The sequence below is a fragment of the Oncorhynchus mykiss genome, chromosome 2 (assembly GCF_013265735.2).
Source record: "Oncorhynchus mykiss isolate Arlee chromosome 2, USDA_OmykA_1.1, whole genome shotgun sequence".
Lineage (NCBI taxonomy): Eukaryota > Metazoa > Chordata > Actinopteri > Salmoniformes > Salmonidae > Oncorhynchus > Oncorhynchus mykiss.
This window is the reverse complement of record NC_048566.1, coordinates 16,004,809-16,020,180: the sequence shown is the minus strand read 5'-3', so window position 1 is coordinate 16,020,180 and position 15,372 is coordinate 16,004,809. Positions and strand designations below refer to the sequence as shown.

Sequence of the window (15,372 nt, the reverse complement as noted above, 5' to 3'; positions counted from 1 at the left end):
CACTCTGTACAGTTAGAGTTATACCTCCCAATGTTGCTTCACCTGGGAAGGTTACCTAGGGTGGGCTGAGAAGGATTAGGATCTCTCTTGCTCTCTCCCTTTCCCTCTTTCTCTCTTTTCTTCTCTCAGTTTCACATCATTATCAGAACCCTGTCCCTTCTTCCTCTGGCTGTGGTGATGTCACAGCAGGAGACAGAGAGATTGATTTTGATATGGCTGTGTGTGTGTGTGTGTGTGTGTGTGTGTGTGTGTGTGTGTGTGTGTGTGTGTGTGTGTGTGTGTGTGTGTGTGTGTGTGTGTGTGTGTGTGTGTGTGTGTGTGTGTGTGTGTGTGTGTGTGTGTGTGTGTGTGTGTGTGTGTGGGTGGGTGGGTGGGTGGGTGGGTGTGTGTGTGTGTTGTACAGCGTCACATCTCATGTAGTGTAGTTGTAAATCTACTGACTGACATCAGGGTCAACTGATCAATACAAAATGGCAGCATGTGTTTGTACTGTATGTGTGTGTGGAAGGGGATGATACATATGCATGTGTACATACAGTATAAGTGCGCGCGCGTGTGTGCGTGCGAGGTCAGAAGGTGACACACTGAGCGAGTCTGGAATGCCGTCCTGTGAGCAAGAAGGAAGGAGGGAGTAACAATGGAAGGGGGAGGAGAGAGAGAGAGAGAGGGGGGGGGGGGGGTAAACCAGTGGGGTAGGTTTGTGTTACTGTATAGATACATAATGCAAAGATGACAGAGAACACACAGAGAGAGGGAGCTGGGAGAGGGAGCTGGGAGGAGGATGAGGATGATGGTAACAGTACTCTCTCCCACTACTACCCCAAAACACAGCTTCTGATTGGATCAGCTTGGACTCCTAAGTTTCTCTGAGGGTAAGGTGTGTTTCTGTGTCTTTGTTTAATTTGGCTTTAGAGTGAATGGGGCCATGTTGTTACCAACGGATACGCAGGTGGAAGGCTTTGTGAGCTGGGAGAACAGGTGTTTCTGTAAACTGACACGGGGACTTACCTGAGTCAAAAAAAGAACTGGTACACACATAGAAAAACACACATTACCATCTTAATGGAATTAATACACTCTCATGGATTTAGTCTTCTTGTTGATAGGTGTTATTTATTCATTTTTGTGATCTTCAAACTTACTGATATTATGATGTAGCTTAGTTGTACTGTGATGTTTTCAGCTGTTTGCTTTTGGCTGGGTTGGTGACAGTTGGGTGACAGTTATTCTGTTCACTGATATGACAGCAGTCTGCACCCATTAGACAGTTAGCTTTGCATAACACCCCAGAGATGAAATATTTGACAGTGGGAGGTTATATGTCAATCTGTAGGTGAATGACTGGATAACAAGTCAAGAACCCATAACTGAAGGGATGCTTCACTCTAACGTTCACTGGTTGTGAGTACTGTAGTAGATAGTGAGTAAACTATATTGTACTGAGTAGGGTATCTTGTACTAAGTAGGGTATCTTGTACTGAGTAGAGTATCTTGTACTGAGTAGAGTATCTTGTATTGAGTAGAGTATCTTGTATTAAGTAGAGTATCTTGCACTGAGTAGAATATCCTGTAGGGAAAAAAAGGTGCTATCCAGAACCAAAAAGGATTGTCCACATAGGAAAACCTTTGGATAACCTTTTTTGGTTCCAGGTAGAACCCTTTTGGTTCCAGTGAGAACCCTTTTGGTTCCAGGTAGAACACTTTTGGGTTCCATGTAGAACCCTATGTAACAATTTCTACAGAGGGTTCTACATGGAACCCAAAATGTTTATACCTGGAACCAAAAACAGTCTACCTGGAACAAAAAAGTGTTATCCTATGGGGACAGCTGAAGAACCCTTTTGGAACCCTTTTTCTAAGAGTACTGAGTATAGTATCTTGTACTGACAGTAGAGTATCTTGTACTGACAGTAGAGTATCTTGTACTGAGAGTAGAGTAACTTATACGGAGAGTATAGTATCTTGTACTGACAGTAGAGTAACTTATACTGACAGTAGAGTATCTTGTACTGACAGTAGAGTATCTTGTACTGACAGTAGAGAAACTTGTACTGACAGTAGAGTAACTTGTACTGACAGTAGAGTAACTTGTACTGACAGTAGAGTAACTTGTACTGACAGTAGAGTAACTTGTACTGACAGTAGAGTAACTTGTACTGACAGTAGAGTAACTTGTACTGACAGTAGAGTAACTTATACTGACAGTAGAGTATCTTGTACTGACAGTAGAGTAACTTGTACTGACAGTAGAGTAACTTGTACTGACAGTAGAGTAACTTGTACTGACAGTAGAGTAACTTGTACTGACAGTAGAGTATCTTGTACTGACAGTAAAGTAACTTGTACTGACAGTAGAGTATCTTGTACTGACAGTAGAGTAACTTGTACTGACAGTAGAGTATCTTGTACTGACAGTAGAGAAACTTGTACTGACAGTAGAGTAACTTGTACTGACAGTAGAGTAACTTGTACTGACAGTAGAGTAACTTGTATTGACAGTAGGGTATCTTGTGCTAGTGTAACCGATGTGAAATGGCTAGCTAGTTAGCGGTGGTGCGCACTAATAGCGTTTCAATCAGTGACGTCACTCGCTTTGAGACCTTGACCTCTGCAAGGGCTGCGGCTTTTGTGGCGCGATGGGTAACAATGCTTTGTGGGTGTCAGTTGTTGATGTGTGCAGAGGGTCCCTGGTTCGAGCCCAGGTTGGGGCGAGGAGAGCTAGTGTAACAGTGTTACACTGAGAGTAAGGTATCTTGTACTGAGACCTACTCTCAGAAAAAACCTATAGACCACCTTTACTCCACAAACAGAGATGCATACAAAGCTCTCCCTCACCCTCCATTTGGCAAATATGTCCATAATTCTATCCTCCTGATTCCTGCTTACAAGCAAAAACTAAAGCAGGAAGTACCAGTGACTCACTCAATATGGAACTGGTCAAATGAAGCGGATGCTACGCTACAGGACTGTTTTGCTAGCATATACTGGATAACGCTCTTGGTAGCCGATGTGAGCAAGACCTTGAACAGGTCAACATTCACAAAGCCGCGGAGCCAGATGGATTACCAGGACGTGTACTCAAAGCATGCTGTACCAACTGACAAGTGTCTTCACTGACATTTTCAACCTCTCCCTGACTGAGTCTGTAATACCTACATGTTTCAAGCAGACCACCATAGTCCCTGTGCCCAAGGAAGTGAAGGTAACCTGCCTAAATGACTACCGACCTGTAGCACTCACGTCGGTAGCCATGAAGTGCTTTGAAAGGCTGATCTTGACTCACGTCAACAGCATCCTCCCGGAAACCCTAGACTCATTCCAATTCACATACTGCCCCAACAGATCCACAGATGACGCAATCTCAATCACACTCCACACTGCCCTTTCCCACCTGGACCAAATGAACACCTACATGAGAATGCTATTCATTGACTACAGCTCAGTGTTCAACACCATAGTGCCTACGAAGCTCATCAATAAGCTAAGGACCCTGGGACTAAACACCTCCCTCTGCAACTGGATCCTGGACTTCTTGACGGGCCGCCTCCAGGTGGTAAGGGTAGGCATCAACATGTCTGTCACTCTGATTCTCAACACTGGGGTCCCTCAGGGGTGTGTACTTAGTCCCCTCCTGTACTCCCTGTTCACCCACGACTGCGTGGCCAAACACGACTCCAACACCATCATTAAGTTTGCTGACGACACAACAGTGGTAGGCCTGATCACCGACAATGATGAGACAGCCTATAGGGAGGGGGTCAGAGAACTGTCAGTGTGGTGCCAGGACAACAACCTCTTCCTCAGTGTGAGCAAGACTAAGGAGCTGATCGTGGACTCCAGGAAAAGGCGGGCTGAATAGGCCCCCATTAACATCAACAGGGCTGTAGTGGAGCGGGTTGAGAGTTTCAAGTTCCTTGGTGTCCACATCACCAACGATCTATCATGGTCAAAACACACCAAGACAGTTGTGAAGAGGGCACGACAAAACCTTTTCCCCCTCAGGAGACTGAAAATATTTGTCATGGGTCCCCAGGTCCTCAAAAAGTTCTACAGCTGCACCATCGAGAGCATTCTGACCGGTTGCATCACTGCCCAGTATGGCAACTGCTCGGCATCTGACCGTAAGACGCTACAGAGGTTAATGCGTACGGCCCAGTACATAACTGGGGCCAAGCTTCCTGCAATCCAGGAACTATATAATAGGCGGTGTCAGAGGAAAGCCCATAAAATTGTCAGAGACTCCAGTCACCCAAGTCATAGGCTGTTTTCTCTACTATCGCACGGCAAGTGGTACCGGAGCGCCAAGTCTAGGACCAAAAGGCTCCTTAACAGCTTCTACCCCCAAGCCATAAGACTGCTGAACAATTCATCAAATGGCCTCCGAACTATTACATTGACCCCCCTCCATTTGTTTTGTACACTGCTGCTACTGGCTGTTTATTATCTATGCATAGTCACTTCATCCCTACCTACATGTACAAATGACCTCTAACCTGTACCCCCGCACACTGACACGGTACCAGTAACCCCTGTATATAGCCTCGTTATTTTTATTTTTTTTACTTTAGTTTATTTCGGAAATATTTTCTTAACTCTTCTTGAACTGCACTGTTGGTTAAAGGCTTGTAAGTAAACATTTCACGGTAAGGTCTACACTGTTGCTTAAGGGCTTGTAAGTAAACATTTCACTGTAAGGTCTACACTGTTGGTTAAGGGCTTGTAAGTAAACATTTCACTGTAAGGTCTACACTGTTGGTTAAGGGCTTGTAAGTAAACATTTCACTGTAAGGTCTACACTGTTGGTTAAGGGCTTGTAAGTAAACATTTCACGGTAAGGTCTACACTGTTGGTTAAAGGCTTGTAAGTAAACATTTCACGGTAAGGTCTACACTGTTGGTTAAAGGCTTGTAAGTAAACATTTCACGGTAAGGTCTACACTGTTGGTTAAATGCTTGTAAGTAAGCATTTCACGGTAAGGTCTACACTGTTGGTTAAAGGCTTGTAAGTAAGCATTTCACGGTAAGGTTTACACTGTTGGTTAAAGGCTTGTAAGTAAGCATTTCACGGTAAGGTCTACACTTGTTGTATTTGGTACATGTGACAAATAAAGTATGATTTGATACCCATCTTGTACTGACGGTAAATAGATTAGTAAATAAACTGGTGGTTCAGTAGGTTGGAACATGCTGATTGCAACACCAGAGTTGAGGGTCTAATTCCCACACGGGCCCCCATATACTGAGTGGCTTTGTATAGAAGTCCATCACCATGCTATTGTTCTAACAGCAAGTCCTCCGTACCCTACGGTGGTGACAGTGTAGATATCAGTAGCTCCATCTGAAAGCAGTGCCCATACAAACTGCATGGAAAGCAGTTTCACTCAGTTCCGCTTCTGTTACAATCTTATCTGATCACATTTAACTCTGTTTGACTGAGCCCTTTGTGGAGCACTTTGAATCTCTGTCTGTGTTTTGATTGTTTTATTTGACGAGAGAGTGCATGTATATGCGTGTGTGTGTGCGAGAGAGAACCAGAGAGAGAAAGAAGGAAAGAGAGAGATTAGGCTGTATCTGTGTAATACATTGTTTCCTAGTGTCAGAGTGGATTGTTGTCTGACTGGTTTTTCCAGTTTGATTTTAGGTTGTCACCAGTCCAGCTGACCCAGGACACGTTTCTAGTGTAAACAGCTGTTAGGACATACCCATTCAAGGGAGGTGTTTAGGTGGTGAGTGTGTGTGTGGAGAGGGAGACCTCTATGTGAAGTATGAGGGGAATGTATGGAAGGCAGCAGAGTTTCACTGATGAGGTAACCTCACTTCACTGTGATGGTAGTTGGATGGAGACTTACTATAGAGTTTGGAATGTCCTGTTTTTCAACTTTCAATTATTTATTTTTTTTGACACTTTCGTTTCTTTATATATCTCTCTTTTTCTGTATATTTTCTTCTTTCTATCTCTGTCTCTTTCTATCATCTCCATTCCTCTCTCTCTCTCTCTCTCTCTCTCTCTCTCTCTCTCTCTCTCTCTCTCTCTCTCTCTCTCTGATGACTGTAATCTGGCTACTGTGTGCTACTAACTGTACTGTATCATTACATTTGACCATAGTGTCCAGAATACCGTTACCTCAGCATTCCTAACCATTTCATTTCAAAGATGGAATTTTCTCAGCAAAAATATGCAATGTTTTTCACATGTAAATATAACAAAACATAGCATTTGACATATGATATATTTCTTTATGTTTATAGTGTTCTGAGGCTTGTGTGTGACCGCTCACCCAGGAAAACTTCACTGCTGAGGACCTCTGTTTGACTACTGGAGCCGACACCACAGAGAGGAATGGACAGAGAGGGAGGGAAGTAGAACTAACAATCATCTCTGAGTGTGTGGGAGACAGAAATGCAGAGAATCTTCATGGATGGAATCTCAAACCTGTGGATATACAAGTGAGTGTCTGTTGATATCTGGAGCCCCAAACATGAGAAGATTGCAGTTCAACCACAGTTCAACCACCATTTCTGCTGGGACAGACAAACACCTTTCCTACCAGACCTGTGCTGCTACCAGGCCTGTGCTGCTACCAGGCCTGTTCTGCTGTCGAAGACTTCTGTGATGATTTTGACCTGTGGTTAAACTCTGCAAAAAGGATTACTGGGATTCTTAAACTGTCACCTTTTACTACATACTACGTTTGGAATAATTCAACTCGCACTGGACCCATTCCCCAGTGAGGGGAAATACACAACAGGCTCCACAATGGCCACCGGACAGTTGAGACAGAATGGTGGTGTGAGGGACGTGATCCCAGAGGATGGCAGTGACAGGGGAGGAAACTGTGGCATCTCAGGGAAGTTGGCTGGAGACCGGGGCAGGACAGAGTGGAGAAGGCTAAACCTGCCCAAAAGGAGTAAGAGTTTAGACTGGAGTGGAAGGGGGGCTAGCCCTGGCGAGGGGCTCAGGACTGGGCTGCTGAGGTTTTCTGGGAACCTAGGGGGGTCCACACTTAAACGAGCAGAGAGTTTGGAGAGTAGGAGGGCAGGAGAGAGCAATGTGTTGTCCAGGGTGAAGGCCTTTAACTCAGTTGGACCAGGGGAAGTGAGGAGCCCCGTTCGGGGGTCAGGGTGTTCCCTTGGTGAAGGGGTGTCCCCTGTGGGTCTAGCGTATGTGGCTATATCTCTGGAGAGGGCCAGTGGGGGCCAGTCCCTCCCCACCAGGCTGAGTTCTAGTCCTGGTCCTGGGTCTGGAACCAGAAAACCAGCCGGTGGATCTCTTGGATCCTCCAGGGGTCAGAGTATCTGGGACCGGATACAGAAGCTCTATGGGACTATTGGAACTGATAAAGCTACTAACAGAGATGTGAAGGACTCAACCAGAACCAAGCGTCTCTCAGCACCGGAAGGAGACTGGTCTCTATTGGAGAGGGATGGGGGGGATACAGCAGCCATTCGCAGGATGTCCACCACAGACTCTGTCTTTGTCTCCCCCCTCTCCTCCCCCTTTTCCTCCCCCGTTTCCTCCCCCCTCAGTGGATTATCCAGGGGGGAGAGGAACGGCCTGCTCTCACACACACCCCTAGTAGAACAGAACACCACACACACTACACACACACCGCAGAGACATCAGAATAGTGCAGTCAAGGTGTCTGGTTTGAGCCCCTCACTGTCTCCAGTGTCAGGGTGTACCACACCCACACTCTCATACAAACCCTCACACACACCCTTAGTGCAGGGGTCATCCGTGTGCATTAGGGACCCCTCACTATCCCCTCCATTAGAAGACAAACAGGAGAGAGGGGAAAAGGAGGGGACAAACACTGTGGGCAAAAAGAGTGGAAGTAGTGAAGACAGCGAAAAGGAGAGAGTAAGGGTGGGGAGCATGGCTCAGGAAAAAGAGAAATGGACTGATGTCGAAGGAAAAGGACACAAGAAAAAGGAGGTGGAGAAGCGAGGGAGAGATAACGCTGAAGTCTTTCTCCCCCAGCACAGACTATCAGTGACACCCACCAGGGACTCTCAGCCTATCACAACGTCCGGGGTAGGGATCACCACAGGGTCAAACCCCCTCCTGACCAATCAGCTTAATGGGAAAACTGACACCTATGACAGGAGCAAGACCCCTGGTAGAGGCGTGGCCAGGGAACAGAGCCTGTCAGAAGATGTGTTTGAAGCCAACACCCCACAGAGGATAACATTACAGAACACAGAAAATACCAAGTTACCTGGAAAACTGGTAGTGCCCTCTGCAGCCAGTGTGAGGAACAAGATCCACCAGTTTGAAGCTCTGACACAGACATCTCAGGTCCCAGTGCCCAACTACCTGAAGCCCAGACGGGCTTTCTCTGTCCCGGAGCAGCTCAGTGAGTCTGGAGAGGGGGTCAGGAAGAGTGGGTTGGATAGACAGGTACGCGGGGTGGGGGGAGTATGGGAGAGAGGGAGAGGAGGAAGAGAGGGAGGGATTGTAATTATGGATGGGGGGAGAGGACGAGGAGAAGGGGTAAGGAAGAGTGTGCCAGATAAAGCACTTGGTGGAGGGAGAGGAGGTGAGGTAGTGAGAGAAGAGAGGAAGGCTGATAGAGGGTGGGCGCTGAGGTCTATGTCAGTGGATGAGGTGAGGCTGGGGAGCAGGGAGAGAGGGGGAGTAGGGGAGAGAGGGAGAGTAGGGGAGAGTGGGGGAGTGGGGGAGAGCGGGGGAGTGGGGGAGATGGGCAGAGTAGGTTATAGAGGTTTAGCACGGGGAGTGGGGGAGACAGGGGGAGTGGGGGAGAATGCTGTTGTCTCTGGTACGTTTTCCAACCTCGGGGGTAAACTAGACATCCCTCTGAATGGCAAAACCACCAGAGACACTCTGAAAGACTTTTCCATTGATGAGCCAGACCTCCCCAATCACACAGTCACACCCCAGGACTGGAGTAGGAGAGGCACCAACACAAAGACTACTACAGTCACTGCCAAGGATACTTCATCCTCCCAGCTGTCTAACTCTGTGAACAACTTCAATGACGTTCTAGGTGGCCCTGACCAGTCTAGGAGGCCTCACAGTAGAGACTCACCTAACCTGCCATCTCCAGTGAGTGATGACGACAAGACACCCACCAACACCCCCCAGAACTCCCCCTTCCACCCCCATAACACACCTCCCACCTCCCCACACCTCCCCACTACTTCCCTGCAGCCTAAACACCAACAGGGTGTAGATTCAGGCCTGGCTGACCTAAAGAACCGTCCAGTCTCCACACACACAGCCCAAGGTAGGGTCACTACTGACCCTGCTATCCCAGTCTCACACTCTGGCCTGGGGAGGGATTCCCTGTCCCTTCCCCTCACCTCCTCCTCCCCCAGCAGCCTACCCCTCCTCCCCACTCTGGCTCGATGGAAGTCAGAGGAGGGGGGATGGAGTGATGAGGATACTGATGATGAAGGTACAGAGAAGGACGAGGACTCCACCTACGACTCAGACTCTGCTGAATCCTCGGTGACCGTCACCAGCGCCATGAGCCAATCACATCGCAGGAGCTTCTCTCTCAGGTGGGTCACTTCTGTTTTCAACTGATGATGAAAATACTATGCTAACACAACAAGCACCATGTTTAAAAGTCAATTAACAGCTAGAAAGGTGGGATTATTGTCAGGCTACCTGTTACTTGTTTTTATCTAATCATTCAACTTTATCTTTGAGTTTATTCCCCCACTATGTCTCTCTCTCAGTCTGGCAGAGCTGTGTAACTTCGGAGAGGTGGACTATGATCCCCAGTCTTCCTCTGACAGTGAGGAGTGGCCGTCCAGCCAGTCAGCCAGCCGGTCAGCCAGCCGGTCAGCCAGCCTGTCGTCTGACGTGTCGGCATTGTCCTGTGTGTCTGTCCTGGGCAGTGATGAGCTGAACCGCCTGCTGGACGACGTAAAGAGCCTGGGGGACACAACGCTGCAGGTACCACAACTATCTTCACTATACCAGACTAAACAACCAGCTAAAATATTACATTAGTGTTATTCCATTTGAATTAGCATTAATAATAGCATCAGTATTTGTCAATGCTCAACTGCCATCTTGTGCTGTTGCTGTTCTATCCCCCTCACTCTCTCTCCCCGCTCTATAGAACTATGAGGATGTCCAGGTGGTGGTTCTCCATAAGGATGTTGGTGTGGGACTGGGCTTCACCATGGCAGGAGGAGTGGACCAGAACAAACCTGTCATTGTGAGTACTACTCAACTAGTACTAATGCTTCCATGTTTCTGTGACCGACTCAGGTCGCTCACACAATTCAAGACCACATTAGCCCACTGATCTAAAGCCTAGGCATCATGTTTTTTCACTTCCTGGTCTACTCTGACCTCTGGTGTTTGTCTTCCAGGTCCATAAGGTGTTCCCGGCAGGGGTGGCTGCTAAGGAGGGATCCATCCAGGAGGGAGACAAGGTCCTGTCAATCAACGGCACAGCGCTGTGTGGCTCCTCCCACTGGGAGGTGCTGAGGACACTAAGGAGGGCACGGACTCAGGGGATGGGCGTGGTTGTCTTGAGGAGAGGGGGGGTAACAGACCCCCGTAAGGGAAGAACAGTGACTGACAGTCGAGGAGGGACACAGACAGAGCCTGCTAACACTGGTGAGATGGATCAGCTGGTTGGAGCATTGCAGTAGAACTGTGGTAAAAGTTATCTAAAGCAGAACAACATTGATCAATGTTCCAAAGTCATTTCACAGCTTCTCTCTTCTCACCCTGAACCTGTTGTTTTTCACAGCTTCTCTCTTCTCACCCTGAACCTGTTGTTTTTCACAGCTTCTCTCTTCTCACCCTGAACCTGTTGTTTTTCACAGCTTCTCTCTTCTCACCCTGAACCTGTCGTTTTTCACAGCTTCTCTCTTCTCACCCTGAACCTGTTGTTTTTCACAGCTTCTCTCTTCTCACTCTGAACCTGTTGGTTTTCCACAGCTTCTCTCTTCTCACCCTGAACCTGTTGTTTTTCCACAGCTTCTCTCTTCTCACCCTGAACCTGTTGTTTTTCCACAGCTTCTCTCTTCTCATCCTGAACCTGTTGTTTTTCACAGCTTCTCTCTTCTCACCCTGAACCTGTTGTTTTTCACAGCTTCTCTCTTCTCACTCTGAACCTGTTGGTTTTCCACAGCTTCTCTCTTCTCACCCTGAACCTGTTGTTTTTCCACAGCTTCTCTCTTATCACCCTGAACCTGTTGTTTTTCACAGCTTCTCTCTTCTCACCCTGAACCTGTTGTTTTTCACAGCTTCTCTCTTCTCACCCTGAACCTGTTGTTTTTCCACAGCTTCTCTCTTCTCACCCTGAACCTGTTGTTTTTCACAGCTTCTCTCTTCTCACCCTGAACCTGTTGTTTTTTCACAGCTTCTCTCTTCTCACCCTGAACCTGTTGTTTTTCACAGCTTCTCTCTTCTCACCCTGAACCTGTTGTTTTTTCACAGCTTCTCTCTTCTCACCCTGAACCTGTTGTTTTTCACAGCTTCTCTCTTCTCACCCTGAACCTGTTGTTTTTCACAGCTTCTCTCTTCTCACCCTGAACCTGTTGTTTTTCCACAGCTTCTCTCTTCTCACCCTGAACCTGTTGTTTTTCCACAGCTTCTCTCTTCTCACCCTGAACCTGTTGTTTTTCCACAGCTTCTCTCTTCTCACCCTGAACCTGTTTGTTTTTCCACAGCTTCTCTCTTCTCACCCTGAACCTGTTGTTTTTCCACAGCTTCTCTCTTCTCACCCTGAACCTGTTGTTTTTCACAGCTTCTCTCTTCTCACCCTGAACCTGTTGTTTTTCCACAGCTTCTCTCTTCTCACCCTGAACCTGTTGTTTTTCCACAGCTTCTCTCTTCTCACCCTGAACCTGTTGTTTTTCCACAGCTTCTCTCTTATCACCCTGAACCTGTTGTTTTGACAGAGAATGTAGGCACATGTGTGTGTGGGAGTCATTTTGACCGTGTGTGTGTGTGTCCTGTGTGTCAGGTCAGAGGGTGTGTGTGAGGCTGGAGAAGCGCAGCAGAGACCTGGGCTTCAGTCTGGAGGGAGGAGTGGGTTCCAGCCTGGGAGACAAACCCCTCACCGTACAGAAACTCTTCCTGGGTGAGAGGTCAACCTACCTACAAAATATAATAGTATTAATGAATGTTACATGATCAACTTTTTTTATTCCTATTGCTGTTTCCTCCCTAAATTAAAAAAAATGGCGTATTCTGTTTTCATGTTATCTTGTGTATATATTCTGTTATGTTATCATCTTGTGTATATATTCTGTTGTCATGTTATCATCTTGTGTATATATTCTGTTGTCATGTTATCATCTTGTGTATATATTCTGTTGTCATGTTATCATCTTGTGTATATATTCTGTTGTGTTATCATCTTGTGTATATATTCTGTTGTCATGTTATCATCTTGTGTATATATTCTGTTTTCATGTTATCATCTTGTGTATATATTCTGTTATGTTATCATCTTGTGTATATATTCTGTTATGTTATCATCTTGTGTATATATTCTGTTTTCATGTATTTTCAAGAGGACTATAATGGAAATAAGTTTAAGGTTTTTTGTCATCCTCAATGATTTAAAAACTGCAATAATGCATTGGGTCCACACATATTATGTTTTTAAATGGCCAAATAAATCAAATACACTTACTGTATATCACCACATGGTAGAGGAGCTGACCTTTCTATTGAGGTCATTCAAATGAATGTCTCTTCAGTCAGCAGAAACACGTGTCAAACTCCAAGCTCAGACCATTGGTTATGAGGTGTCTGATAAAGATATCAAGGTCAACATCTACTAACAATAAGCCCCTCATCCCTTTCAGGTGGTCCAGTGAACCAGGTGTCTCCAGGGGACGAGGTGATGGAGATCGAGGGTGTGAGCTTGGTGGGCCTGAGGAGGCTGGAGGCCTGGACCTTGATCAGAACACTGCCCCCTGGGCCTGTGGATGTGGTACTACACCGTCCTCACATACCACAGTGACAGGAATGAACATTGATATGCACCCTCGATATGCTTATAACAAGGCACTGAAGCATTGTACTCCTATGAGGTTGAAGTGAGGGTTGCCAATCTGATTTTGGATATGTGGTTCGGGTCAACTTCTACCTCAAGTGAGAGGGATGATATGTATTGCAGCAGTCATACGATAACAAAGCACTGAAGAGACCAGTAAACACTGAGGAGAGGGCCTGTCTGTATATAGGGTCAACCCAGGGTATGAAGAGGGAGACAGAGATCAATACAGAGGTCATTTATTTAACGTTGTAGAAATATGCTGTATGTTTCTTTAATACCTAGTCGGCCCATTGTTTTATATGATGAAATGTCAGGAGTTTGTATATGGCTGTTGTAATAGATATTGTGACTGGAAAGTTAATAACCGTCCTCTGTCTACTTGCTGTTAATAAATCCTACAATAACCCCATGGTTGAAAGCGGTCCCTGTTTAAACACAGTACATGGCGGCAGGTAGCCAAACGGTTAAGCGCATTAGGCCAGTAATCGACTAGGTGTAAAATATGTTGATGTGCCCTTGAGCAAGGCACTTAACCCTAACTCACTCTGGATAAAAGTGTCTGCTAAATTACTCAAATGTAAATGTACATTGTTTTACTTACAGGGGGCGCTAGAGGATCACATTATCTGGCCACCCATGCTGCCCACAAATATACTCTGTTCTCAGGCATAGGTGTGTGTGTGTGCATGTGTGCACATGCAATGAGGCTCTTAGGTGTAGTTTATAGGCCTATATGTGTTTATGCAATGTCTCATGTCTCAGTGACACATCCCGTTCGAATTACACTGATTAATGTCACTGATTAACGTCACTGATTAATTAGCGACAGGTCAGGTCAGAAGGACGCAACTTGTCAGAAGACACTGCTCTTGGTGGGATGGGTTCTCATTGGATGGGTCTCCCTCCCTGACACCTGACCATGTGATAAGATGGCATTAGGCTATAGCCGATGTAATACTAAGCTTAGCTTTTTCTGCCCCTAACAAGAGAATAATGCCAAGTCATTGTTTTCTGCTCCCCAGTGTGACCTTTAGTGAGCTAGTGATACTTCATAACATTTCAACCAAGCTGCGTTTCATTAGTATCTGTCTTCCCTGAGTCATTATCTCCTCATTATCGGTACTGTCTTTTTATTATCCTGAGGGTTTCATCGGGGCCTGTTCAGGAGAAGTGACTTTTCATAACGTTCAGATAGAAATGTATTTTCTAGAGCAGACACATGGGTCTGTCATGTAGAATACAGAGTTGTGCCAACTCTAAGCACATATTTTCTAATTTAATTTACCTGAAATTGAAGGGCAATTCACTGCCTTCCTCAGTTGTGTTTGTACGCTCTTTCATTTTTCTCTGTGGTTTATTAATTACAGTAGATTACTCAACACTGTTACAAGAGTGGTCAATGTGGTTATATTGACCTATCTTATCACTCTGGTGGAGTTGTCAACACAGGCTTAATTAATGATTAGTTGCCTAGTTGGCACAGGCCTACATTAGGTTTGCCAAAAGAACCAAAGGGCAGTGTTGTACGATTGTGAAGTTCGTTTGAATGTACTAATACTGAAGAATCAGAATACACAAATGGGCATGCACGCACACGGACACATGCACACACACAAGCACATGCACACACACACGGCACCTTAGGAGATCATGTTGTCAAAGATGCTAACCCCCCCCGGAAGGTCACATGGTCCTTATCTAATTCCCTGTGGTATCTTTAGGGTCAGGTGGGGTTGTAAACACAACATACAGATATTATACACCACTCTTACACAACGCTCACTCAATATTGAACTGCATTTTACTCAATACAAAGAAGACTAGAGAAACAAGGGAAGACAGTCAGAGATGTGTTGCAATACTTCATTTTAAGCCCAGATAAGTAGATATCGGGTTAAAACTATGATGATGTTCTAATTATTTTTATATCGGACAAAACAGCTAAAAGGATATGCCTAGCTAGTTACCTTGGTAGCTAGGTAGCTAGTTACCTTGGTAGCTAGGTAGCTAGTTAGCTTGGTAGCTAGGTAGCTTGGTAGCTTTCAAGATAGCAATATCAATCTGGGATTCAACTTTTTTCTCAAATGACTTAGCTGGCTAATTGACTTCCTCAAGCATGGTAAGACAAAGGAGCTCAAATGTTTAATCACACCAAAAACACAGCAGATACTGTTTGCTTAGAAGAAGGATGACATTTAACTAGGATTTAAAACTAGGTTTTGTGCAGTTTAGAGTTCATGGTTATGGAGGCCAAAGTCTGATTGATGATCAGATCCGATACTTTAGTTAATGGACAGCCGTGTGTGTGTGTGTGTGTGTGTGTGTGTGTGTGTGTGTGTGTGTGTGTGTGTGTGTGTGTGTGTGTGTGTGCG

General features: G+C 45.8%; 1 protein-coding gene across 1 annotated transcript; it reads left to right on the top strand.

Moving 5' to 3' along the window:
* Window positions 1–739: 739 nt before the first annotated feature.
* Window positions 740–13,411, top strand: si:dkey-92i15.4. The gene is made up of 8 exons (XM_036961661.1): window positions 740–872; window positions 6,249–8,646; window positions 8,746–9,524; window positions 9,705–9,924; window positions 10,094–10,192; window positions 10,350–10,599; window positions 11,957–12,073; window positions 12,807–13,411. Exons 2-8 carry the CDS (start codon window positions 6,757–6,759, stop codon window positions 12,962–12,964), a joined length of 3,513 nt encoding a protein of 1,170 aa, XP_036817556.1. The 5' UTR covers window positions 740–872; window positions 6,249–6,756; the 3' UTR covers window positions 12,965–13,411.
* Window positions 13,412–15,372: the final 1,961 nt, after the last annotated feature.